Source organism: Sparus aurata, chromosome 7 (genome assembly GCF_900880675.1).
Source record: "Sparus aurata chromosome 7, fSpaAur1.1, whole genome shotgun sequence".
NCBI classification, from domain to species: domain Eukaryota; kingdom Metazoa; phylum Chordata; class Actinopteri; order Spariformes; family Sparidae; genus Sparus; species Sparus aurata.
The window spans coordinates 3,126,602-3,149,050 of NC_044193.1; the positions used below are offsets into that span (position 1 = coordinate 3,126,602).

Sequence of the window (22,449 nt, forward strand, 5' to 3'; positions counted from 1 at the left end):
GAGTTTAACAGACGACTGTGCTAAAAATCCAATCTGCTGAGATTAATGACGGTGATAATGCCGGGCAAAAGGATTTACACTTCAAGTACAAGCAGCACGTCTTTAATCGAGAAACCCAGGGTCATTCCGTCGAGCTGAAATCCAAGAAAACTTTCAACAGAGCGTCCTGAGAATTTGGAAAACATTCTTCAGTCCTTGAGAATAAACGACAGCTGATAAAACTGTCCGGTGTAGCGATGAAACATTGACAGACCTTGTGACAATCTCACAGGGAAGAACTCTGAGAACCACAACAGCAATTAAAAACAAAGCTAGCTTACAGGCTAACGACATTAAAGTCCAAACCCTGGCATGTCCTCCTTTCAACACCGTCTGTTCAAACTGACAAAAGAAAATGTTGATAGTCGTCAACCTGAGCAAACAATCTGAAACCTTACACTCCACTTTCAAACAACAACAATTAAAGAACTGAATGAAATATCCAAATATCACCACATTAAATTAGTGTTTTCTGTCTAAAAAGCACAAACGAAGGCAGATACAGCAGCTGAAAGGTTCCTGGTTCTTTACACGATGCAACACAACACAAATTTATCCGACAGCATCGAATGCTCACATGCAGTTTGGACGCGGTGTTACATGTAAACATTCTCAGAACTTCCAGAACCAAAACAGCAATTACAGCTCAACTAAGCTAGCCTGCAGGCTAAAGGCTACACTGTGATATCCTCCCTTTATTACCTTCTTTGCTAATAGCCCATTTAAAAGGCTGATAATCTAAAACCAGAGGAAACAATCAACAACTCTTTGGTGTTCTTAAAACTTACGGACATCAAGGAAGTTCCACAACAATCTGGATTCTCTGAAAACACTCCTGAACACGCCCGGCACCGCAGCACTCAGAGAGAAAACATCGACCCTTACCTGTCCGAGGTCCAGAGTGACGTTCACCTCGTTGAACTCGGTGCTGCGGGACAGTGGCGGGCTCTGCCACCATCGCTCCGTCCCGTCGATGGCGTTGGTGATGGGATGGGCGCGATCGCTGTCGCCCTGGCTGCAGATGTCACAGTACTGGCCCTGAGGAGGCAGAGACACAGAGGCACCGACGTTTTAATGAGCCTGAAACTTTACAGCGTACGAACAAAACACCATGTTTGCCTCCACAGCTGTGTGATGAAACACTCTGGTGATTAGATATTTCATCGTTTAACGTCATGGAGGACAAACAAAAGTGATCAGTGAGACACCTGCTGTAGTCTTTGGTTTGACTCAATAAATCCAAATCTTGATGGAAAAAAGGCGCTTTATTGTGCAGAATAACTTTAATTCTCAGAGACATTTGTTAGTGTGTAACCTACATTGATTAATGTGGGATTTAAGTTACAGTCCGTCGTCTATGAACCGCTGAAAAGAGCAGCACAATGTCTGAGAGTCACAGTTAACGTCGATGAAAAGAGGAGATTTCTTTCACGACTGTTTGTCCCTGAAGCTACCCGGGTCAAGTTTCCTATATTCCAACAGAGAGGAGACTCCACTCGGGTTACTGTAACACTGAAGCTCCAGCTTGTTTTGTATTTTTTCTGCTAGTCGGTTTGTTCAGTTCATTTAGTTTTGTGCTAAAAGGGTAGAGTCAGCGTGGATGAATGGATCAAACACAGGTCGTTCACACAGACTCCCTGACATCTCACCACACTAAACACCTGCCTTCTTCTTTAAAAAATGTCACATACCTGAGAAGAAATTATATATTTTTTTACGGATTTTCAAATAACCTTCAGATGTTGGTTGTTTACCTTCATTTCTCTGCACTCAGCTGCTGATTGGAGGTGATTTACTGCTGTCTTTAATGTTTTCAAAGAAAGATTTCTTGATTTGTTGACCTGGAAGTTAGCTTAATTAGCCCGTCACTAGTCTCTTATTCAGTGCAGCAGTGTGTCTTTGCTAGTGGAAGCTGACACAACATAATGAAGTAAATCCAGCTAGAAATTAAAACGGAATTAAATCTAGGTAATCATTGGCGAAAGTAACAGTATTTACAAGACGTATTAAGTCATTTGAGCTATTAAGTCAAGAAATTAATAACCCAAGACTAAAAAATGACTAAACTGTGGTGTCAAATTCTCAAATAAATGACTTTTAGGGAGTGATTTGTAGTTCCAAGTCCACAGATAATAACATTTTAGAGACCCTGAGAGGTTGATTGACAGGTGAGGTGCAGAGAGGAAGACGGGGAGGTCAGGAGGAGAGGGCGGGGAGCTCTGACCTCGCTGACCCGCAGTGATAACATCTCCTGACCCGGGCTTTTGTTCAGGTCCGCGCTTGTTTGGTTTATGCTAACGCTTACATAGCCAGCAGTGATTGGGTTAAATGCTCAGACAAACCAACCTGGATTAGCTGAGAAAGAAGAGGCTTTATGGCTCCTAAAGAGGTGGAGGGGCCACTTTAAGTGGACAAATTATCAAAGCAGGAAAGTTTGGAGGGTTTCCGAACATGTTGATCTACAGTGTGAGCTGTGTTTGTGTCAACTCCACCTAAATATTATGCGAAAGATCTCTCTGATCTCTTTTAATATTACAATAAGTGGAAATGATCTCTGCAATCAAACTCTCAGTCTGACACGTCCTCTTAAAAACAAGCGTGACAACAAAAACGCCATCAGGAAATGAATATGAGCACTTTCTTATTCCTCTCTCTCCCTCTTCTTACTCCTCTTTCTCTTTTAGGTGATTAAGAGAAACTCTCTGCCGCTCTCTGACTGAGGAATCCACGTCCTCAGGGCAGAACCGAAGCGTTACTCGTTCAACATCTGCTGCTATCTGTAATTTAGCTTTTCGCTCTCTCTATTTTAAACACAACAGGTAGCTTTACTCGTACTTCCTCTATCTCTTTCCCTCTTTCTGCATCACATCTGTTTGTCGTTCCCTCCTCTCTGTCCCGCCCTCCCATGCTTCAATTCATAATGACACCAGTCATGTTCGTCTCCTGGCCACATCCAGAGGGGAAACCAGTTCACTGATATCGTCCACATTTAGCAGATATGGCTTCCTGCCACCTCTGCAGCTCTACACTTCTCTCACAGCTCCGCCAAACAAGCCAAAACACGCTTTGATTTATGATTTCAATTCAAGGGGAAAAAAATCAGAGCATGGGAAGCGTGGAAGTTTGCTTCTTACAGCGTGTTTTGAATATCTATTGTGTGGCCAAACAAAGGCCTCAGGCTGATGAATCCTCAGAATTTAAACATCCACGCAAATCACCACAGGGAGCGGGCAGGATCTGTGTGCAGACGACAGAGTTTGTACTCAGCTAGTGAACAGAATATTTAGATACGTTTCCAGGTATGAAAGGGCTGTAAAATATGTATAACGGCGCCTGTGTCATCCTCTTTTTCAGGTTTAACGCGAGAAGGCTGCGATACTGAGGCCTCACTTGTTGCACTCTTGCCGATGAGACGTCATTTCGTTTGTTTTTTTGTGGCGTCGTGCACCCGGAGCGCTTGGAGGACGATAGACTCTAGCATCAGCATGCTAACATGCTCACGATGACAATGCTAACAATGTTTACTGATTGCTAACATGCTAAGAAGCGCTAATTAACAGTGAACACATAGCGCAGCTGAGGCTGATGGGAATGTCTTCAGTTTTTAAGGTTTTTGGTTGTTGGACAACATCACATTTTGACCAGATGATGGCGCTAAACTGAAAGTGAAATAATCAAAGTTATTAAAATTCATCCTGAGGGGAACGAGACCGTCTGCAAAAATAATGCTCAGTATGTTGTTGATGATGATGATGATGATGATGATGATGATTAGCATGCTGCTGCTTATTAAATCAGTACATAAAAGTACATGTTAATTAGTGATGGCCACTGTGGTTTAATCCCAGGTAAGGAAGACAATTTAGTTTACTGATGCTTTGAGAAAAGTTCCTTAACTCTTGTACACACACACACACACACACACACACACACACACACACACACACACACATTCCAGTGCTCCTCCTGCTGTTTTTAATTAATAAAAACACTCTCACGTCTTGCCGTCAAATCAAAACAGGATTAACCTCGACACAGAAAAGTGTGTGTGTGTGTGTTTTCTGGCTCTGTTCGTGTGTGTATGTGTGTGTGTGCGTGTGTGTGTGCTGTTCACAAACCCAACAAGCGGGCCGAGCCACAAAAGCCCAACAAAGTGGGCTAAACCTCTTAGCCCGAACACATAATGCACCATTCCTTGAGCTAATGACCAGATTTCTTGGGTTCATTTTGAAGATTTCCTGAACTAATTACGCATCAACTTCACCCACTTCAACCGAACCTGCAGCGAGCGGCAAGATCAGAGAGAGAGAGGGAGAGAGAGAGACGGGATGAAAAACTTTTGATGAGAGAATATTAAACCCTAATCCAACCGTGAGGTGGAGCTGAAGTGGGTCAGCTGTGGTCGGGAATCACGTCTGCGAGAGTTTAACAGCAAAAGACTCGATTCTCACCAGCTGAACTTCAGTTAATTACTCGACTAAATATATCTTCTTCCATTTAAGGTGGTTAAATCTTGACATAATCCTTCCTCAAGCACCCAATCTCCCCTCAAGACACCAGTTTTTGTGTTTCCTTCTCAGCCTTCACCATCAAACGACACCTCAGACCACCTGCTGTTCAGTCTCTACCTCGACTGATCAATCTATCCTTATCTCATCAACGTTTACAGCCTTATCTTTACATCTGATCTCAACTGATTTACATCCTGAATGATGCTTATTAGCATGCGCAGCGAAAACAGACAGAAACTGACAAGATTTCTAAGCTCATCACCGAAAGGAAGCAGCGCTCGTCTCTCCAATCTCTCCCTAACAGAGCGGATAAACTCGGTCTGATTGGACGACACGGGTCAGTCACCGTGAGGAATGTGGGGAACAGGTGGGAGAGAGAGAAAAGAAGGCGATAGGCCGGCGTGTTATCGGCCGGAGGGTTGCTTTAATGGTTAACCCGTGAAACTGCAATAATCCTTTGTGCATTAACTAGTGATACCTCGAGGCTCGATTGTCAAACACACAATGAGCCTGCAGCCGCCGCCGACCTTTCGCAAACTCGTCAACCCGTTAAAAACCCATCTGTAAAAACAACCCCGCCGGTAGCTGAACTCTTCTGTGTCCACTCACAAGTGAAATGTTGCCTCTCCTTATATAAGTGGCCCGTGTTAAGCGCTGCCAAGTCCTACAAAGGAAGCAGTGCATGAAATAATGACCTGGCAGAGCAGCTGGAGATTCGTGCACACTGCTGACCCCCTCTGTTCGACTCTCTGCTCTGAATGCCGTCAAGTGTGCGTGTTGGCATCCGCGTCACATCCAACACAACACTGACTGATTGAAACATGCAGTTTGTGAAGTAGAGAGAGCAACGGTGACTGTATCGCACGTATTTAAAGGATATTACACAAGTTTAATTACTAAAATACTCCAAGTTTGTCATTAAAACAGACAGATATTGCAACGTTTTGGGAATATTACAGCTGCAAATGCAAAAACAACAGGATTGGATCATTCTTTTCCCAATTAAAGTGTAAAACGAATTAAAAATTAGTGTTTAAATTCACCATACAGACATACTACAGAGACTTCAGTCACTGTATGTCACCACTGAGCACCGCAGACACACTTGGAGCCTCCAGGAATACCACAGGAATGTTTAAATAATGCAAAAAATCGCTTGAAAAATTAATTTTTTTGCAGAGTTTTGCAGAAATCTCCTCAAATTCAAGTATATATCTATATAAGATGCATTAAAACTCCATACTGTAACATCACACACACTACAGGAGTGTTACAACATGGATATAAAGCATAAAAAATCAATTAAAGTAATTTTAAAGTACCAAACACGAGCTGGGAGAAAATCTATAACGAGGAATAAACTGGTTAAACTTCAAAATATAATAAGGAAATGATTTAATTAGTTCTCTGACGCCATAAGGTCCAATAAAGATCCACCACTGAGCAGCACGAGTGGGAATCAGATGGTCTTAAAGTTCTGGTCCCGCTCACCTGGATGGTCTGGCTCGGGTCCCCGGACACCGGGCCTCCGACCAGCTTGCAGTACAGGTCGTGCACGGTCCTGCCGCCCTCCTCCTCCCCGCAGGTCGCCGTGGCGGTGATCTTGGTGCCCTCCGCCAGGTTGAAGTAGGGCGGGTGGAGGCTGTAGCCGTTCACCCCGTTGGTCGGCAGCTCCTGCGCCGACACGGAGCTCCGCAGCAGCAGCAGCAGCAGCAGCGGCCACAGCAGCAGCAGCGCCGCCCGCGTCCGAGCGCGCAGAGCCGGGCAGAGCTCCGCAGCAGCAGCAGCGAGCGGCGCCGGTCCGCTCGCCATCATCATCACCATCTCTCGCTCTCCACCTGTTCGCTCGACTCGGTCCGCTCCGGGAATAAAAGAAAAAAGTTTAAAAGGAAGGAATCGATGTGAGCAGGAGGAGAAGTAGCTACTGCATTTGTGGAGGAAGGGGGGAAGTGAAGGAGGTGAGCTGCGGACTAAAGAGAAGAAAAAAGGAGGAAGGGGAGCTGGTTTGTAGTCCTGGAGAGCGGAGCGTCGAGGTTTTCTGTCCTCCTGCAGCCACCTAACTCACTCTGCTCTCTCCCTCCCTCTCTCCCTCTCTCCCCCTCCCTCCCTCCCTCTCTGCAGGCCCGGCCCCAATGGCAGGAGGAGGGCACAGCCTCCATCACTGCTCAGTGTTTGGCACTGTTTTAAAAAGTATCCACAGCTCAAACTGGAGTAAAAGTGAAGATATCACTTAAAAATATCAGTTTAGTAAAAGTGAAAGTCACCAAAAATGATCAGTTAATGAGCAAAAGCCTTAAAGTGTCTGATGTCAAAGGTGCAATATGGAAGAATTACACTTAAAACATTTAAAAATCAACTTTAAGTATCAACAGGAGGTGAAAAATAACAATTTTGACATTATGACTACTGAAGTTAGCATGCTAACCAGCTAGCCCTGGCCAACGTTACCTATGGATTACTTTGTGACAAGTTAACCCCCAGCTCCCAAACTGGACTGCTAGCTGCACGGCTAACTGAGCTAACTAAGCTAACGTTAGCCGCAGTTAGCAGCAGGATGCCACTTCTTACGTATGGCACCTTTAAATGTACTTTAGCATCAAAGATACTGTAAATGTACAGTGGGGTTATCAAAATTACAGATTTATTTATTTTTTTTACTGATTGCAGATTAACTCATCTGTTAATTAATTTCATAAAGTGCGTATTTGGCTCTGATGCAGCATGAGATCTGCTAAAGTAACTTAAGTTTGATCCTCGGGTTAATTTTATCATGTTTGTGTAATTTTTCCAGTTTTTTTTTGGAGTCTATCACACCCGTTCCTCTCATCCTTTCCTTACTTCCTTCCATTCAACTTTCATTTCCCGTGCCTCTACCTTTCTCTCCTCAGTCTTTTCTCCCATTAATTCCCTTCTTTCCTTCCAGCTTCCTCCCTTTTTCCTTTCTTGATCTTTTCCCGTCCTTAAAAACACTTCCTTTCTCTTTCTGTTCTGTGTCAGAGCCCGACAGATTTTATCGGGTTGGCCAACGATATCGGCTGATATTAACCCATCACACACATCCCTGTTCAACATGCAGCGATATTAAATCTTATTTTTAAGAAGTTCTAATGCAGAAAAGGTGTTTTGGTCACTTTTAATTATTAAAGTCCCAGTGAAGTTGTACTGCTTCAGCACACTGATGTCGTCTGATTCATCTGACATTCCTGCATCGCACCCACCAAGTGGCAAAACAACAAATGGGGAAATCAAACCACACACACACACACACACACACACACACACACACACACACACACACACACACACTAATAAAAACACACTGACAGGTGCTCTCCACAAACACACACACGGCCACACAAGCCCTGTAAGCAGACAGGACAAGGAAGAATAACAACATATAATAAGAACAAGTCATCTGTGGAATTAGAAACTTGATAAATATTTTGTTCCATCTCAAACTCAAATGTGGACGAATGGGTTGGATGTAGTTGGGAAGTAGAAATATGACACTTTCTTCGTTTTACGACCCTGAGACACAAATTTAGTGATTCTGATTGGATATCAAGCCTGTTGGGTCACTTGATGACAACCAGGCTTAATTTGCTTTTCAGGACTGTGGCCTAGTAGCACAAATTATATATAAACAGTATCGTAACTGTGTTTTATTAGTGTATAATCAGCTTAAACTGAGAATAGCTGCGTTTTTGTTACTTTAGATTGAGTCCACCATATTTCTACAGGAGCCCAGAGCGGACAATCCAAACACTGGCGATGATCGTTAAGTTAAGGAAGAGGATGTTGGAAAATATGGTCACTTCAGGCTCCAGAAATCAAGATGGGGGTCGTTGTAATGCCAAACTCAGGGCTTTTTTGCGTCCCCTGGAAACAGCTCCTGTGTTCGTTCGTTCGAATATGTGTGACTGTGTTGTTTGTCTGCTTATACTCCAGGAGAGAGTAGACGGCCTGTCATTCTTCTTCTTCTCCTGCACTTACGATCCGTCCTCCTCTGTCCGTCGCTCTGTGATCTCTGTGGTCTCTCTCCCTGGGAGCTGTCACACTGTCCCATACAGACTTTCGTCTTCCTCCTGCTGCTGCTGTCGGTCAGCGAGCGGCTCAATGTAAATGTGCGAGAGACAAACAAGACAGCGAGACAGTCGGTCCACTCAGTATTCAGTCTCGACACACACTCTCTCCTGAAGTCTAAACGGTTCATGTCACAGAAGAAAAGAGTCCATCCTCTGACACCAGAATAATCCTCTTTTGCTCAACAATCTTCAGTTCGGATCCACCGAGAGCTGCTGTCCTCCGTCTGAATTCTCTCTTAGTTTCTTTCTCTCTTCTAGGATGGATGTTGTTGAGCTGACTTGTTTAAAAACTTTTGTTTCGAATCTGTGTTGCACCTCAAAGTCGATTTTCTTGATGGTCTTTTTGAATGTCAGGGATGATTCAAAGTTTCTGGTCACTCGATGATGTTAGCATTTTGCTAAGCTAAGCTATCCCGCCCAAGAATAGTCTCGCAGATCCGGTAGCATGACTGTAATCTCTAAACCGTGTTCATCTGAACTGAAGCAAACTCTATGTTACTCACAGCACAATGCAACAAGTTCAGGCACATTTTTCTGGAGACCTCTGAGTAAATTTAAGGATGAAGCATTTTTTTTACAGGCTGCATGAAAGTTAGCCTAACTTGCATAAGAGTCTATATGCAGTAAGTTAAATATTAAAGAGTGTATGAAGAGTCTTACAGTTGAAGCTACGTGTAGATTATTTAACAAAACCTAAAATTCAGAGCACAAGAAATCACTTCAGGTCCTAAAAAGCATGCCGCTGCAAACACAGAGTCTTGTATTTGGGCTAAAGTGTGTACACCTCTGGGGAACACCTGAGCAGCTGTGTGTGTGTGTGTGTGTGTGTGTGTGTGTGTGTGTGTGTAAGCTGTGTGTTCTCGTGGACTCTAAACATCACCGTCTAATCAAGCTGCAGGAACCACTTCAGAAGATGAAAGCGTTTCTCCGCCACACAGATAACAGCTGCTCAGGTGAGTCAAGGTGATATTTACAGGCCTTTGGGTTTTGAAAGGACGTCGATATCAGAAATAAATCGTTTTGTGGGCGCTGAGAGCAACGAAAAGGAGTCCGAAAGTTGATAAACTGAAGTCGGGCAGGTGAAATTGCTGCCATGTTTGTGCGTCACACGGTCCAGAGTCCAACAAGCTCACACATCTACTTCCTCCATCGTCTGTGTAACACATGCTGAACTCTGACCAGCGGACTGCTGCCTGCCTCACACACACACACACACACACACACACACACACACACACACACACACACAGGGGTCAGTGACCTCCTGTAGTTTAAAGGAGTCTCGAGGTAGTGTGTTAATGCCGCAGAGCTTCATTCACTGACACACTAGAAACATTCCACAGGCTGCTTGTAGGCTCACGGGTCACACAAGAGACTCTTCTGTACTCAGTGTGCTCAAGTTTATAGCGGCAAATTATAACCCAATTTTCACCAATCAGTCAATCAACCCATGAATTATTCAATCTAGTCTGCAAAATATCAGATCCTTTAAAAAATGCTCCCTCGGAACGAAGATGATGTCAACAAATGTCTGTCTTTTTTCGCAACCAACTGTCAAAAACAAAAACAAAAATCAGTTTACAATGATAGAAAACTAGAAACAGATTAAACTGGAGGTAATTTTCTGACAATGAAACTAAAATGTCCTGGAAAAAGCCTCTCTTAAAGATTTCATATGGTGCTTTTGGGTGTTTGTCTTTTCTATATTGTTTTATGAAGCATTTGTGTGCATGCAAAAGGTCTGAAAGTAAAAAAGAGCGTCTGGTTTGGAGTCGAGTCTTTACTTCCGTAACTTATGTTCGTCACTTTGTAACAGCAGTTATATACATATAAACATTTTGATATATTCATCATAAATAATGTACAATCCAATTAATCAGCCAATTGACCCACCCTCCTCTGCCTCTGATTGGCTACATCCTGTCCGTTAAGTAATGCACATGTGCAACTCTCACCGAAGATTGTACAGAGGCGAGACGTCTCACTACGTAGCTAAAACAGAGTGTTCAAGGCACGATGTGAAAGGGATGCTGCAGAAATGCACCATATGAGCAAAAAAAATGAGTTTTATGAAACCGTATGTCTGTAAAGCTACTCTACTAGGACCCCCGAATAAAATTATGAGCCTGGAAATTAGCATAATATGTCCTCTTTAACTTACAATTAAGTTCTTCTGGCAGGAAAACTTAAAGCACCTACGAGGAACTCTCATTCTTTAGTCGTTTCTGGCGACCCCTGTTGACAAAAGCGGTATAAACACCGCAGTCCATTGTCGTAAAGATCTCAATCTGGCTAGTTTGTGCAGTGAAAGAAAAACATAATGTAACTTTAATGCAAGCAGCTTAACCTTTGTGATAGATACAATTAAATAACTATTCAGAGACTGGGAGAGACTCTGAATAATACAAGAGAGTGATCAACAAATGCAGAAGGAAAAACAACAACGAGAAAACAACGGGAGTCCTGTCGTCTACCAACAAAAATAAAAATAAAAGTGAAGTGAAAAAAACTGTGAGAGAGAGAAAAGTAGGAGAAAACGAGTAATGAGGGAGGATGAGAAAGGGCTCGTCGTTTCACCTCACTAATCCTCAGTCTTTCTTCCTGAAATCTATAACTAATCTACTTCCTGGTTCCCCAGGAGACCAAAGGAGAAGTCAGGGATAGGCCACTTGTTGCCGAGGCAACTGCTCACTGCTCCTTTAATTGAACCCACTTACCCCCTGCTGTTCCCTACTAACACACACACACACACACACACACACATTCACACACTGCAACACACACGCAGAGGAGTAGAAGTATATATTCGTTGCAGAAAAATGTAAATAATTAAGTTGTGAGTTGTGTAAGTTACGTGATTAACGATCCAATCCCAAGTGCAAACATCGATTCATATCGGCACCATCGTTAAGATGTGCCTTTATTTTGAAATTCCAATGACACGTCTTTGTCACCGTTTACAAAAAGACATACCTTTCTTTTTATTAAAAAGAATAAATAGTTTTCCATTTAAATGTCCGGAACCACTGATGAAGTAACGTGTCCACTGAGCAGCTCCGTCCTCCCGTCCTCACCCAAAACCAGACGCTTCCATCTAAATCCATCTGTTAGTATCTGCCTTCAGTCAAAACTGTGCTTAATGCTCTTATCATCACAGACTTGCACACAAACACACATACGTGCTCATGGTTCACGTTTCCCTCCCGTGCCGCCATAACTTCAGTCCATCCACATGATAACAGTATTTAGTAAATTCTGTTTGTCTATTATCCCGGCATTCCTCGGATGCTCCGCCTCGTGTTCTGGATCAGATACGACTCGGAGACACACACACACACACACACACATACACACACAAATGTCACACACACAGTGCTGTGGGCGGATATGTTTGAAGTGCTGTGGGCCGGGGAGGGGATGTTTGGGGTTGACAGCGGACTAAAGAGTGTGTGCGTGAGGCAGGTACCTACATGCCCTCCTCTTTGTCTGCTTCTATGAGATACTTCAAACCGCACACTCTCCTGGTGGGCCCTCTCCTGGCTCTCTCTCTCTCTCGCTCTCTCTCTTTTGTTCCTCATACAGTTCTGCTTTTACTGCCACAAAGAAAAGGATCAGAGCCTGGAGTTAGTGATGTCTGTGGGTCAGGCGGTCCAACCAGTCTATCCAACTCTTCAGAGCAGAGTGAGATGTCTGGTCGCCCGCTGACTGGAACGTTGCCATCAGGTTCTATAAAACACATTCATGCTCCTCACCTCAAGACATAAAACTTTATAAAAGTCAGATTTCATCCCATTTTCAACCCCTTTAATACGACTGACCACATGACGCCGTCCACCCTCAGAACAAACTTACTTGTAATAGTCTGAAAAAAGCCAAATGTGTCTTTTCTTCTACATTTTTCAGGGATATTGTTTTTTTTGGAAGTTCAGTGAAAAATACAATTTCAGAGAAAACTTTGAACATGTCTGGAAATATGCAGCTTAGCACAAAGCATTAAGAGAGGAACAAACAGCCTCGCTCTGTCCATAGTGTCGCCAAATAAGCATGTTTCCTTCCTCATAAAACAAGTATGGGTTGTATATCAAATATCGATGATGGTGTTTTTGTGCTCTTACAGGTACGACGCCCCGACAGGTTAAAGTTAGCATCCACTTTTCTTGACACTGCAGCCTCCTCCCTCTCTTTGACCTGCTCACTCTCTCCATCCAGTCTCTCTTTCTCCTCCTTTCCCCTTCATGGCTCTCGCCTACTTTGAAGTCTGCTGGCATCCGAAAGAGGACAAAGAGACACAAAGAGACGAGCCGGGCTGCTTCTGAAGACGGACAAAAGGATGAGCAGGAGAGATTGGATAGATAGAGAAGAGAGAGAGAGAGGCGCGGCAAAGGGCAGGAAGGGAAGAGGAGGCAGAGAAGAGGAGAGGATGAATAACTTTACGAACGAAAAAACTCAGAAGTTGGAGTGATTTACTTTCTTATTCTTTAAATAAGAAATATTGCGACAGGTTTAGAGTTCACCTGTCTGCCTGAGTTTAGTTTGAGCTGACATCTAGTGGCCTTTAGAGGAGCAGCAGGTTGAAAGGTCAGCACTCATTTACTGATTTCTATTGGGACTTTTCCACTCCATGTGTTTGTTTCGGTTTGACCCAGTTTGAATCAGCACGTTCACTTTTGTCCAGTCCAGAGTGGCAGGGACTCACATTTCTATGACAACCAGGCTACCTGCTTGAAGGTGTGTCATTAACCGACGAAATCAGGAAATATAGTGTTTTCATCAGCGGTAACCTGAACTGTTGAACATGATGACACAGTAAACTACAGCAGATATCTGAAAGTACAAACACAGGAGAGAAAGTCAACTTCACACCACAGAGATTCAGTGAAAACTACTTGGCGCTCAACACCCAGACACTTTTATTTACTGAAAACATCTTCGGTCTCCTGCACAGACATGAGTGGAGTCTCGCCACACAGGCCTGTTTGAGGGGTAGAAAGGGTTGGCCGCGGTCCCGAGGTGTCACTGGAGCCCGCTTGGACTGCTTAAAACTACTGAATATGGGAAAGCAAATGAGCGGAGTATGGTTTGAATCAGCGGCCAGGGGAAAAGCCCCAAATGTGAACTGCCTGTGTTGACAGGCAGTGTTGGAAGTATCAGTGACATAAACTCCTATTTAGATGGAAATAAGGTTGAACTTCAATCAGCAACAATAGAAGCTTCACTCAATAACACAAAAACCTGCCGACAGAACATAAAGTAAAGTTCTATTTAAAGAACAAATGCAATAAGAGCCTAGAGATAAGGATATGTCCTCCGCTATGGGACCATATTCAGCCTCTTGTCTAGTAGCTGAAACACTGTTCTTTGTCTCTCTCTGAGTGCGAGTATGTGTGTGTGTGTGTGTGTGTGTGTGTGTGTGTGTGTGTGTGAAAGGTATGCAGGGGGCCAGGTGAAGGGGTTCGGGTTGGGGGGGGGGGGGGAGTGTGAGGGGCTTCCATCCCTTCATGTTAAGTTCATTGTTGGGCGAGCTGCGACTCGTCAGGCGCTCCCTGCCACAGGCTGAGAAACACCACCAACGCATGTTTAGCATCTAATTTAGATCCAGATCAAGAGTTTGGCTCTAAAAGATGATGCACTCTGTGTGTGTGTGTGTGTGTGTGTGTTACTGATATTCGAATAGTAACAAATGAAAAAAGAAAACTTTGAGCAGAGGAATTCAAGTTAATCTTTTATCCTTAACATTACCAAAAATCTCTGCGACTGATAAGAGCCTCGTGCTGCGGATGGGTTTGGTTTCCTCGAAAGCTTTGGTTTCTTTTCATGGCCGAGTGATTCGGACGTTTGCATTCACACATGCAGCTCCTCTGGGTGATGTTTGGAAAATTTTAGGCTAGCAGTGCGGATATGAAAGGAGCTTTAGGTGGCCACACATCAATCTGAGGAAAGCAACATGATTCTGTCCTTCTGCTGGACCGCAGCATGTAGCAATGCTTATTGTTTAGCTCAGCTTTGAGTCTGACATGCAAACATGAGCACTTAATTCATATTTTTCTGCCCTATTAAGACCAACAATTGGTGTTTTGTTCCAGCCAATATTTTTTAGGGTCTAACGAGCTTCATGCTGCAATCAATTGTACTAACTTTAAAGAAAGACGACCTCCAACACCAGAACAGTAAGCAGAACTATTTCTATGATTGCTTCTTTTGTTTTGTTGCCATTCTCATTTCCATTCAGTTGATTTATGCTTGATAGGAGACTTTGCGAGCCTCCTCCTGTCTCTTTGCTAGATGCTTGTAAGGTGCAGAGACTTGCCATTAGTTCATTAGTTTGCTGCAGTTTTCCCAAACAAATGCACCGGGAGGCATTTACATTGGAAGTCAGGAGTAGCTACTTGGAAATAGCGACTTCAGACTTCAGTCCTCCTAGACAAGGTGGGTTCGTGTCCTGTCAGAGTTTTTCTCACGACACACAGGTCTGAGGCAGCTAATGGTTAGTAATTTGTCCATAAACAGGAAGAGGCTGAACAGCAGAGCACACTCACTAAGAGAGTCTGTCATTTCATCTGAGAAAGAGGGAGGAGGAAAGAAGGTGACAGCTAGTTACCTATTACCTGGTGTAGCGGCGTTTCTATCGGGTCGACGTGCAGATGCACAGGTATGACCGGTGAAATATGTGAAGTGGAGAGGGTAAGAGTGCTGCAAATATTCACATACCACAGTGCATAGTCCAGCAAGGGCTTCTGGGAAAAAAGCAAAGGAGGTGATGAGGATGATGATGATATACTTCTCACCTGCACTGCTTCTCACCTGTAGGGAAAAGAAGAGAGGGAGGATGTGTGGGAACGAAGCAGTAAAGCAGCAGTCGACGACAGCTATCACTGAGGTTAAAGATGCCCTGAAAGCGCTCTCACACACCAGCGGACCATCACCTCCACACTGTGTTTAGCCTAAATGACCACTGTAACCTCCCCTTGCCTTCACCTTGCCCTGTTATTCCCACTTTGACCTCCACGTCATCTGCTCGCTCGTTCTTTGAAAGCCAGATGGTGCAGACAGTTGGAGGTAACACAGAAGAGCTGCAAGTACAAAATCCAGTTGCGACAACAGTCCGACATCAGTGGTGCTGAGCAGGGCGGAGAAAATTATCCTTCATCTTTGATTTGGCAAAGGCTGCTTTGACTTTAATGGAAATCCCAAAGTCAGATTTAATCAGAGTTTTGTTACCGTACACCTGCGTTCACAGAGATTGTTTTACTAATGACAGGAAGAGCGTGAGACAAACCTAATTTTGAGGAGAAAATGTCCTTTAGGGCAGTAAAGTGTTGACTAACCACTTCAGATAAGTTCACAGTAGACTGGAGGTCAATAACAAGAGTACTTTACAAGACACTTTAGCTCGTAAATAACAAATCTTGTTACTTTACTTTATTATTAAACTGCAACCATATGGAAATTAGGGATGCACTGATTTATCTGATATCAGTCGACACCCGTCTTGTTCAGTCAATCAGTCTTAAAATCAGCAAATAAGATGACATTCAGGGATAGTTAGGACCAAAATATATGATGTAAGCAGCTAAAATATTCATATCATTAAGGATTTGGGTGGTTAGAGGGCTTTAATGGCTTCGGAAGCAGTTACTTTTTAAAAATTACAAATTTTCCGTGTGGAAAAAAGCTTCAATTGAACATTTTGTATGATGGAATATGAAGCCTGCTCACACAGATAGTGTCAATAATAAAGATTTCTCTGTTTCTCTGACACAAAAACAAGAAAAAACAAATAAACAACAACAAAACCATCCGTGACGTCACAGACTTTCAGTTGGTGCAGCCGGAAATGAATGGAGGCTAACGGCCGCCCTGAACGCTATCCCCCATCTTTGAACACTAAATCAAATAAAATTAAAGATTAGAATCCTAAAAATGTAAACTACATGAAGCTAATGGGCTTAAACATGAATTCCGTTTATATCTCCTGTTATGTTTGCAGTTTTCACATGCTAACGCTAGCTAGCTTGGAAAACACACATTGCTAGCTAAACTGCTACATTAGCTCTTTCTCCCTACTGCTTCCTTTGAACAATGTTACTAAATTGTCATATTTTCATCGAGTTAAGATTTTAAGCTTTCACAGTTTCCGAAAGCCAAACAGAGATTATTTTTTTCTGATATATTGAACACTTTCAGTAAAAGGACACCAACTTCACCTGACATCCTTTCGGCGGCGCTGCACCTGTTCGTTGCAGTACCGCCGTTCACCACTCAACTGTCACATAGCGCACGCTGTATTGAAAGGGGGGCGCTGTTTCTCACATTTGAGAAACTGCAACAGGGCCAACTATGCAGGTAAAACTGTTTAAAAAGGTGTTTTTATTTATTTATATAAATCATATTTTTAGTAATACAGGATGTCTGAAGTTGAATCCACTCACTCAACTCAGCTTTATTTATACAACAACTTGCATACAAAACATGCAGTAAAGTTTAAACAGCAAGGGTGAAAAAGTACAAAAGCCAATATACAGCTTACGTTTGATTTATTTATATTAAAATAAATAAGTCGTATAAGAGCAAGGATCAGGGGTAATGTATTTGTCATTAACAACACAGATTGCATGCCACATAAATAAAATATACAGGTACACACACATACATGAATGAATAATGTTAGGATCCTATACACAAGCTCTCATTTTAAAGCAGAGGTTGTCTGTCGGGTCAATAATGGAGTCTCAGCAGTGATGTGCTGTTATGATCAGGGCAGAATGACTGAATTATTAAGGCTAATGCATCAGGTGCATGTTTCATTTATTGTTTTCTTATTGTGGAATATCAAAAATATAACAATGCAGTACTGAAGTGCAGACCCTGATGGATTTCCTTTTCTGCCTGCAGCATGAAACCAGTTTTTCTGGTTCTGGATGAAGCTCCATTTCCTGTCACATGCTGCCCTCTGCTGGAGGGAGCCTCAGTGAGGATGGAGCTCTGTCTCAATGTGCTCCTTCATTACCTGTAATGGTTTATACTGACGTAAGAGGGTTCGTCACCTCAGACCGCCACAGGTATTTTACATCATTTCATTCATGCTTCTATTTATACTGCAAGTCCTCACAAATTAATAACAATCACATTATATTGAGCAAGCTGTGAACCAGAACTTTTCACATCAAGCTCTGCAGCCTATTGTTTTCTGTGACAGCCAACAGAACCACTGGACTCTCTGATAACTACATGTGTGAGGCTTCATTCACCACCTTCTACAATAAAAGCCAGCAGTAATGTCTGTCAGTGAAGAGGTTGTTGGTGTGTACTTTCAGATCAATCCAACACATCTTTTCATGCTGCCTTACTTTACCTTTTATCAAAATCTCCATTTGATTGCATCTCTATTGTCATAGCATGCATCACTTAGATCATTTGATTAAAAAAAAGTGTCAATAACACTTAAATTAGATTTCACCTGGCGATTAAGTGGAAATGAGGACTATATGCAGCTTGTTTTATTCCTCACCTGGATATTTTAATCATTAACACAATTCACACGTTCATTCACAGTAGATTCAAATGTTGAATTAAAGCCCAATGCTCAAACTATTAACCAGTTCATGTCCATCAGTTAGAGTAATAACAATGAAAACGATGACAAAGAAAGTGTTTTTTTATCCCATTTTATTTTACAAAGATTCCACAGATCCAACGTCACGCTTAGAAGTTCCTGTGAGACAAGAGAGGAAAACAAGTTAGTTTCCAAATTGAAGTTTCTGATCCAAACCCTGATAAACATCATGCACAATATGTTAAGACAAAATAATTACTGTGTTTTCCAAATTCCAGACTGTTCCAAGTTTTAAATTGATAAACAGCTGACTTTTTTCCTCTCTGCGGTTACGAGATAATCTGATCACAATCTATTCTAGTATTTTCAACAACAAAACTTGTAGGAATGTCTCAGTTTATAAAGCCATGAATGGACCCATGTTCAGGGACCTGTCACACTAAGAAAACAGGTGGCAATACAATGACCAATTGAACTATTAATATGATGTGTAAACTTCAAATAGTTATGTTAATAATAGACATACGGTAATGTTTCATCAAGAATCCAGTGCCTCTTTAATCATTTCCATTTATCCTCACTGTGTCATAGGTGGTGGTGTGCAACCAACAATAGTTGCCACCCCAACACAACACAACAAACGGTCACATTTACGATCATCGCACGCCATGTTCGAAGAAATGAGACTAGAGCAAGACAATCACACCTGGAAACAGTTATTTGCTAGTGTGGGCATTTTTTCAGATTTCGTTTTGGAGTTATTTTGGGCTCCATCTATAAACGGCATTTAGCCGCTTCAGTTTCAGGCTCCTGTTTGTTTTGCATGCTGGCTCACTATCACATTGTTCATGTATTTAGAACGACACCTGTGCTTCAGTCAAAATGTCTGGTGAATTATATACCCATATTATTTTTAAAATGTGTGAATTTCTTGTGTCAGACTGTTTTAACAGTCTGAGAGGCACAACTGATTCCCTCTCCTTGGTCAAAGAGCAACGACGGGTTCTTACTTTGCAACATCAGGTTCTTACTTTGCAACAACGCTGTCATTCCTTGCGAGCCTGAGGATGGAGTCATCAGACTCACCCTGTAGGAGACATAAAAAAATCTGCTCAGACAAAAACTCTGCATGTAAAAGACACTTATTTACTGTAGCAGCTGACTCGGGGTCAGGCTGAGGTTGTTTTCTATACAGAGAACACAGGAACTCCTTTTGTTAAGCAGAATCTAAAGTCAGTCAAACGTATCTAAACCCTTCCTCTGCTGTCCTTTTTTCAATTATTAAATCACAACAGCTGCAAATTTGTAAAATGATTCTGTATCAAAATAATCAATTTCCTCTTGAACTTTTTACCCACTATCAATAAACGGGTCAGAGAAAACAATGGAAAAATTATCTGTGCAACAAAAGTGACCCGATGAAAGAGATAAACAGTCGTCGATCATCACTTGTCAGGTTGGTCTTTCAGTTAACAAAAATGCGACCAACTTGCATTCATAGATTAAAATCATGACCTACAAAACACACAGAAATGGAAGCTACAAGACAAGCAAGCTGATTTTCTGGGTTTCCTCAAAACACAATACAACATTCAGCTGAGACTTACCATTCTGCGGATGGCGCCACAGATAGCGTAGGTCTTGAACTGACCATTGAAGCGACCAGTCACCTTGTCGACCTGTAGATGACAGAGCACACTGCGTCAGAACATGTCAAGTACAAAACAAACTGATGAACATAGAAAACTTTGTGTGGAGCTCTCAAAGTCCTTCAACATAAGATGTTAAAATGTTTTAATCTCTTGACACTGAATTGATTTCACAACAATTTTGCATCTTGAATATCTAACAAAACCAGCCAGCAACTAAAAAAAAAAGGTGCCATTTTGGTGCTTTAGCAGGTTATAGGTTTGCTAAAATCATTTTATAAGTCCAATCAATTTCTTGACTTAAGACGCGTGAACGTATTTTTCTGACTGTTTCCTTTTCTGGACTCAGCTATCTGAAAAACAATGAACAGACTGCTGGAACTTTCTGGAGTTGTCGTCATTGTGAACATAAAATCCCTGTTAAACTTTGAACTACAAATCACATGAAGATGAACTGTAATCTCTAAAAAAGTAGATACATATAGCAAAACATCTAAAGAAAACAAAACACCCAGCCTGCATGTTAAGTAAGGGTTAGAGAAACAAAACAAAACACAACACTAACCAGTAAGGCATCTGAACGACCTGCAAACTGTCTCAGTGACTCAGACTATGTTTACAGTCACAATGAAGATTATTCTTCCATCAGTTCCTTTTGTTTGCTAACAAAACTATTTGTTATGTTCCTGTTTCCATGCTACACAGCCGGTCTGATGACCGAGAGTGTCCAGCTGTAAATTATGTAACAGCTTCCATTCTCCCCAGTACTATTCCACCTCAGTGTCATGGTGATGTTGTGGTTTACGCTTATGAACTCCATGCAAATCTCACAACCAACACTGGGCCTCCCTGTTGGTTTTACGACTGTATACAAATTCACTTCAGTATAGCACCAAGCTAGCAGTGCCCTATGAGTCACAGTCATAAAAACATACACAGTTCATAAATAAGGCGCGACGGTTATTCAAGTTCAACTTGTTATATTTAACTTTAAGTTATTACAGATAAGAAGTTTAAATCATCAACATAAAATGTCCACGTCAGGCTAAATCTTGAAACTAGGTTTGATGAAACTGTTGCAATATATATAACTATTAATACCTATTATCTAAAAATGGTTTCAACACTCGTTTTTGTAGTATTGGTATCCTCTCAGACAGCACACTGAAACATGCACTGCTGTAGATCTTTACATACTGACATAAGTAACCTGACTTGGAGGGTGCTGTACCAAAGACACGGCACACAAATGACATGTTGTGCGTCCCTGGTATTGAATATAGACCATTTTCTAAGCATTGAACCAAAGTACAAAATTCCAGTATCGTGACAATACTACTGGGGACATTTACACATATTCATACATAAGATGATCAACTTTCCTACTGATACTATTAATTTTACCTCAGCAATGTTCATCTGGATGGAGGCATGGTCCTTGGCTCCAATGATTCTGTTGCTAGCAGAGCTGCAAAAACGCACAAAGTACATTACTTTCACCTTCTTATGAGTCACATCATACACACTGACATCCACACGTATAGTTATGACCAACACAGCTTTCAACTGAGCCTGAAGGACAAATTATGCAAGCTTTCAGCTGATAACAAAAGTGTATTTCCCCAAAAATGATCAAGATGATTCCTCAGCTATTGTGTATGGATCATCACTCACCATTTACGTGGGACGTACAGGTCCACAAATTCACCAGCGTCGTTCTGCATGATTAAAGTTGTACAGGTGGTCGCTTACAAAGCTGAAAAAAATTAATTAAACTTTCGTGAGAAATCAGAAAAAGCATTTTTTTTTTAACGCCAACTAGCTTCCACAACTCCGGTCACACTCTGAAGACACACGTGGAAAACATATCTTAATATTCTATCAGTCCTCTGTTATTCAAAAGCTACATAAATGTCTTCGGTAAGAATAAAAAGTAACATTTCTTCTATGTGAAGCTACACAGACATCAGCATTTACAGGAGTTAGCTAGCAGTTAGCTTGCGCTGTTAGCATGTTAGCACTTAACGGCCGCATGTGGCTGCTCACACTCGACCAACGGCTGATATTTACACACAACTTTTCCGTTAAACATCACAGAAATATCATCTACAGTTACACGGTTACTTTATGTTTGACAAATGTTACAGAAATCACGGCTACACGAGGGTAAATTAGGATTTTTGTACATTTTCAAGAGGAGCGCCCGACAGATACTCACCGTATACGACTAATGGCCGACAGGAAAGGAAGAGCGACGAACCCGGAAGTAGAGTATCTCCCTCTCTCTGAACGTGTCGCCACCTGCAGGATTTTGTTAGTACTGCAAAACACATGCAGACACTGTGAGGACAATTTGAGACTGTTTTGTTTCACTGTAAGTGTTGTCTGACCAGGGCATTAGAAACAATCAGTAATTAATTGTTATTATAAAACATTTCAAACACTTTGATTTATTTTAGCTTTAAATGTGTTATATACATGAAATGAAAGCTCCTGATGAGCTGTTTAATGCCAAAAGGGAACATATGAATTCTTATAAGACAATTCTAAGGGCCAACAAAGCACATGTGCACTTACATAACCTGCAATTAACATTGTTTATTCAATAAATG

At 42.0% G+C, this 22,449-nt stretch overlaps 2 protein-coding genes across 5 annotated transcripts in view; both read right to left on the reverse strand.

Annotated features, from left to right (window-relative positions):
• Positions 1 to 15,682, reverse strand: part of lama5 (laminin, alpha 5) — a 102,800-nt gene extending 87,118 nt beyond the window's left edge. The window contains exons 1-5 of one of the 3 annotated variants that reach the window (XM_030424402.1): positions 15,611 to 15,682; positions 15,344 to 15,436; positions 12,751 to 12,947; positions 12,106 to 12,228; positions 925 to 1,077 (exon numbers count right to left, since the gene is read on the reverse strand). In XM_030424402.1, the coding sequence (XP_030280262.1) occupies positions 925 to 1,077; positions 12,106 to 12,213 (261 nt within the window). In that variant the 5' untranslated portion in view covers positions 12,214 to 12,228; positions 12,751 to 12,947; positions 15,344 to 15,436; positions 15,611 to 15,682. Of the gene's footprint in view, positions 1 to 924; positions 1,078 to 6,041; positions 6,607 to 12,105; positions 12,229 to 12,750; positions 12,948 to 15,343; positions 15,437 to 15,610 lie in introns of those variants that run through there. The other 2 variants (XM_030424400.1, XM_030424401.1) reach the window with 2 other exon arrangements.
• Positions 15,683 to 18,284: 2,602 nt separating this feature from the next.
• Positions 18,285 to 22,132, reverse strand: rps21 (ribosomal protein S21). Of its 2 annotated transcripts, none has more exons than XM_030424353.1 (6): positions 22,056 to 22,132; positions 21,512 to 21,593; positions 21,242 to 21,305; positions 19,796 to 19,867; positions 19,220 to 19,275; positions 18,285 to 18,347 (listed from the first exon to the last, which is right to left on the reverse strand). In XM_030424353.1, exons 2-6 carry the CDS (start codon positions 21,559 to 21,561, stop codon positions 18,338 to 18,340), a joined length of 252 nt encoding a protein of 83 aa, XP_030280213.1. In that variant the 5' UTR covers positions 21,562 to 21,593; positions 22,056 to 22,132; the 3' UTR covers positions 18,285 to 18,337. The 2 variants fall into 2 exon arrangements, with proteins under 2 accessions (XP_030280213.1, XP_030280214.1); XM_030424354.1 differs by having other exon boundaries at positions 19,199 to 19,275.
• Positions 22,133 to 22,449: the final 317 nt, after the last annotated feature.

Bases quoted from the DNA above. Each gene is read 5' to 3' on its own strand.
- rps21 (XM_030424353.1), bottom strand. From the start codon at position 21,561: ATGCAGAACGACGCTGGTGAATTTGTGGACCTGTACGTCCCACGTAAA. The intron at 21,306-21,511 runs GTGAGTGATGAT...GCGTTTTTGCAG, and splicing joins CTGTACGTCCCACGTAAATG to CTCTGCTAGCAACAGAATCA. The intron at 19,276-19,795 runs GTAAGTCTCAGC...TGTCTCCTACAG, and splicing joins GTGGCGCCATCCGCAGAATG to GGTGAGTCTGATGACTCCAT.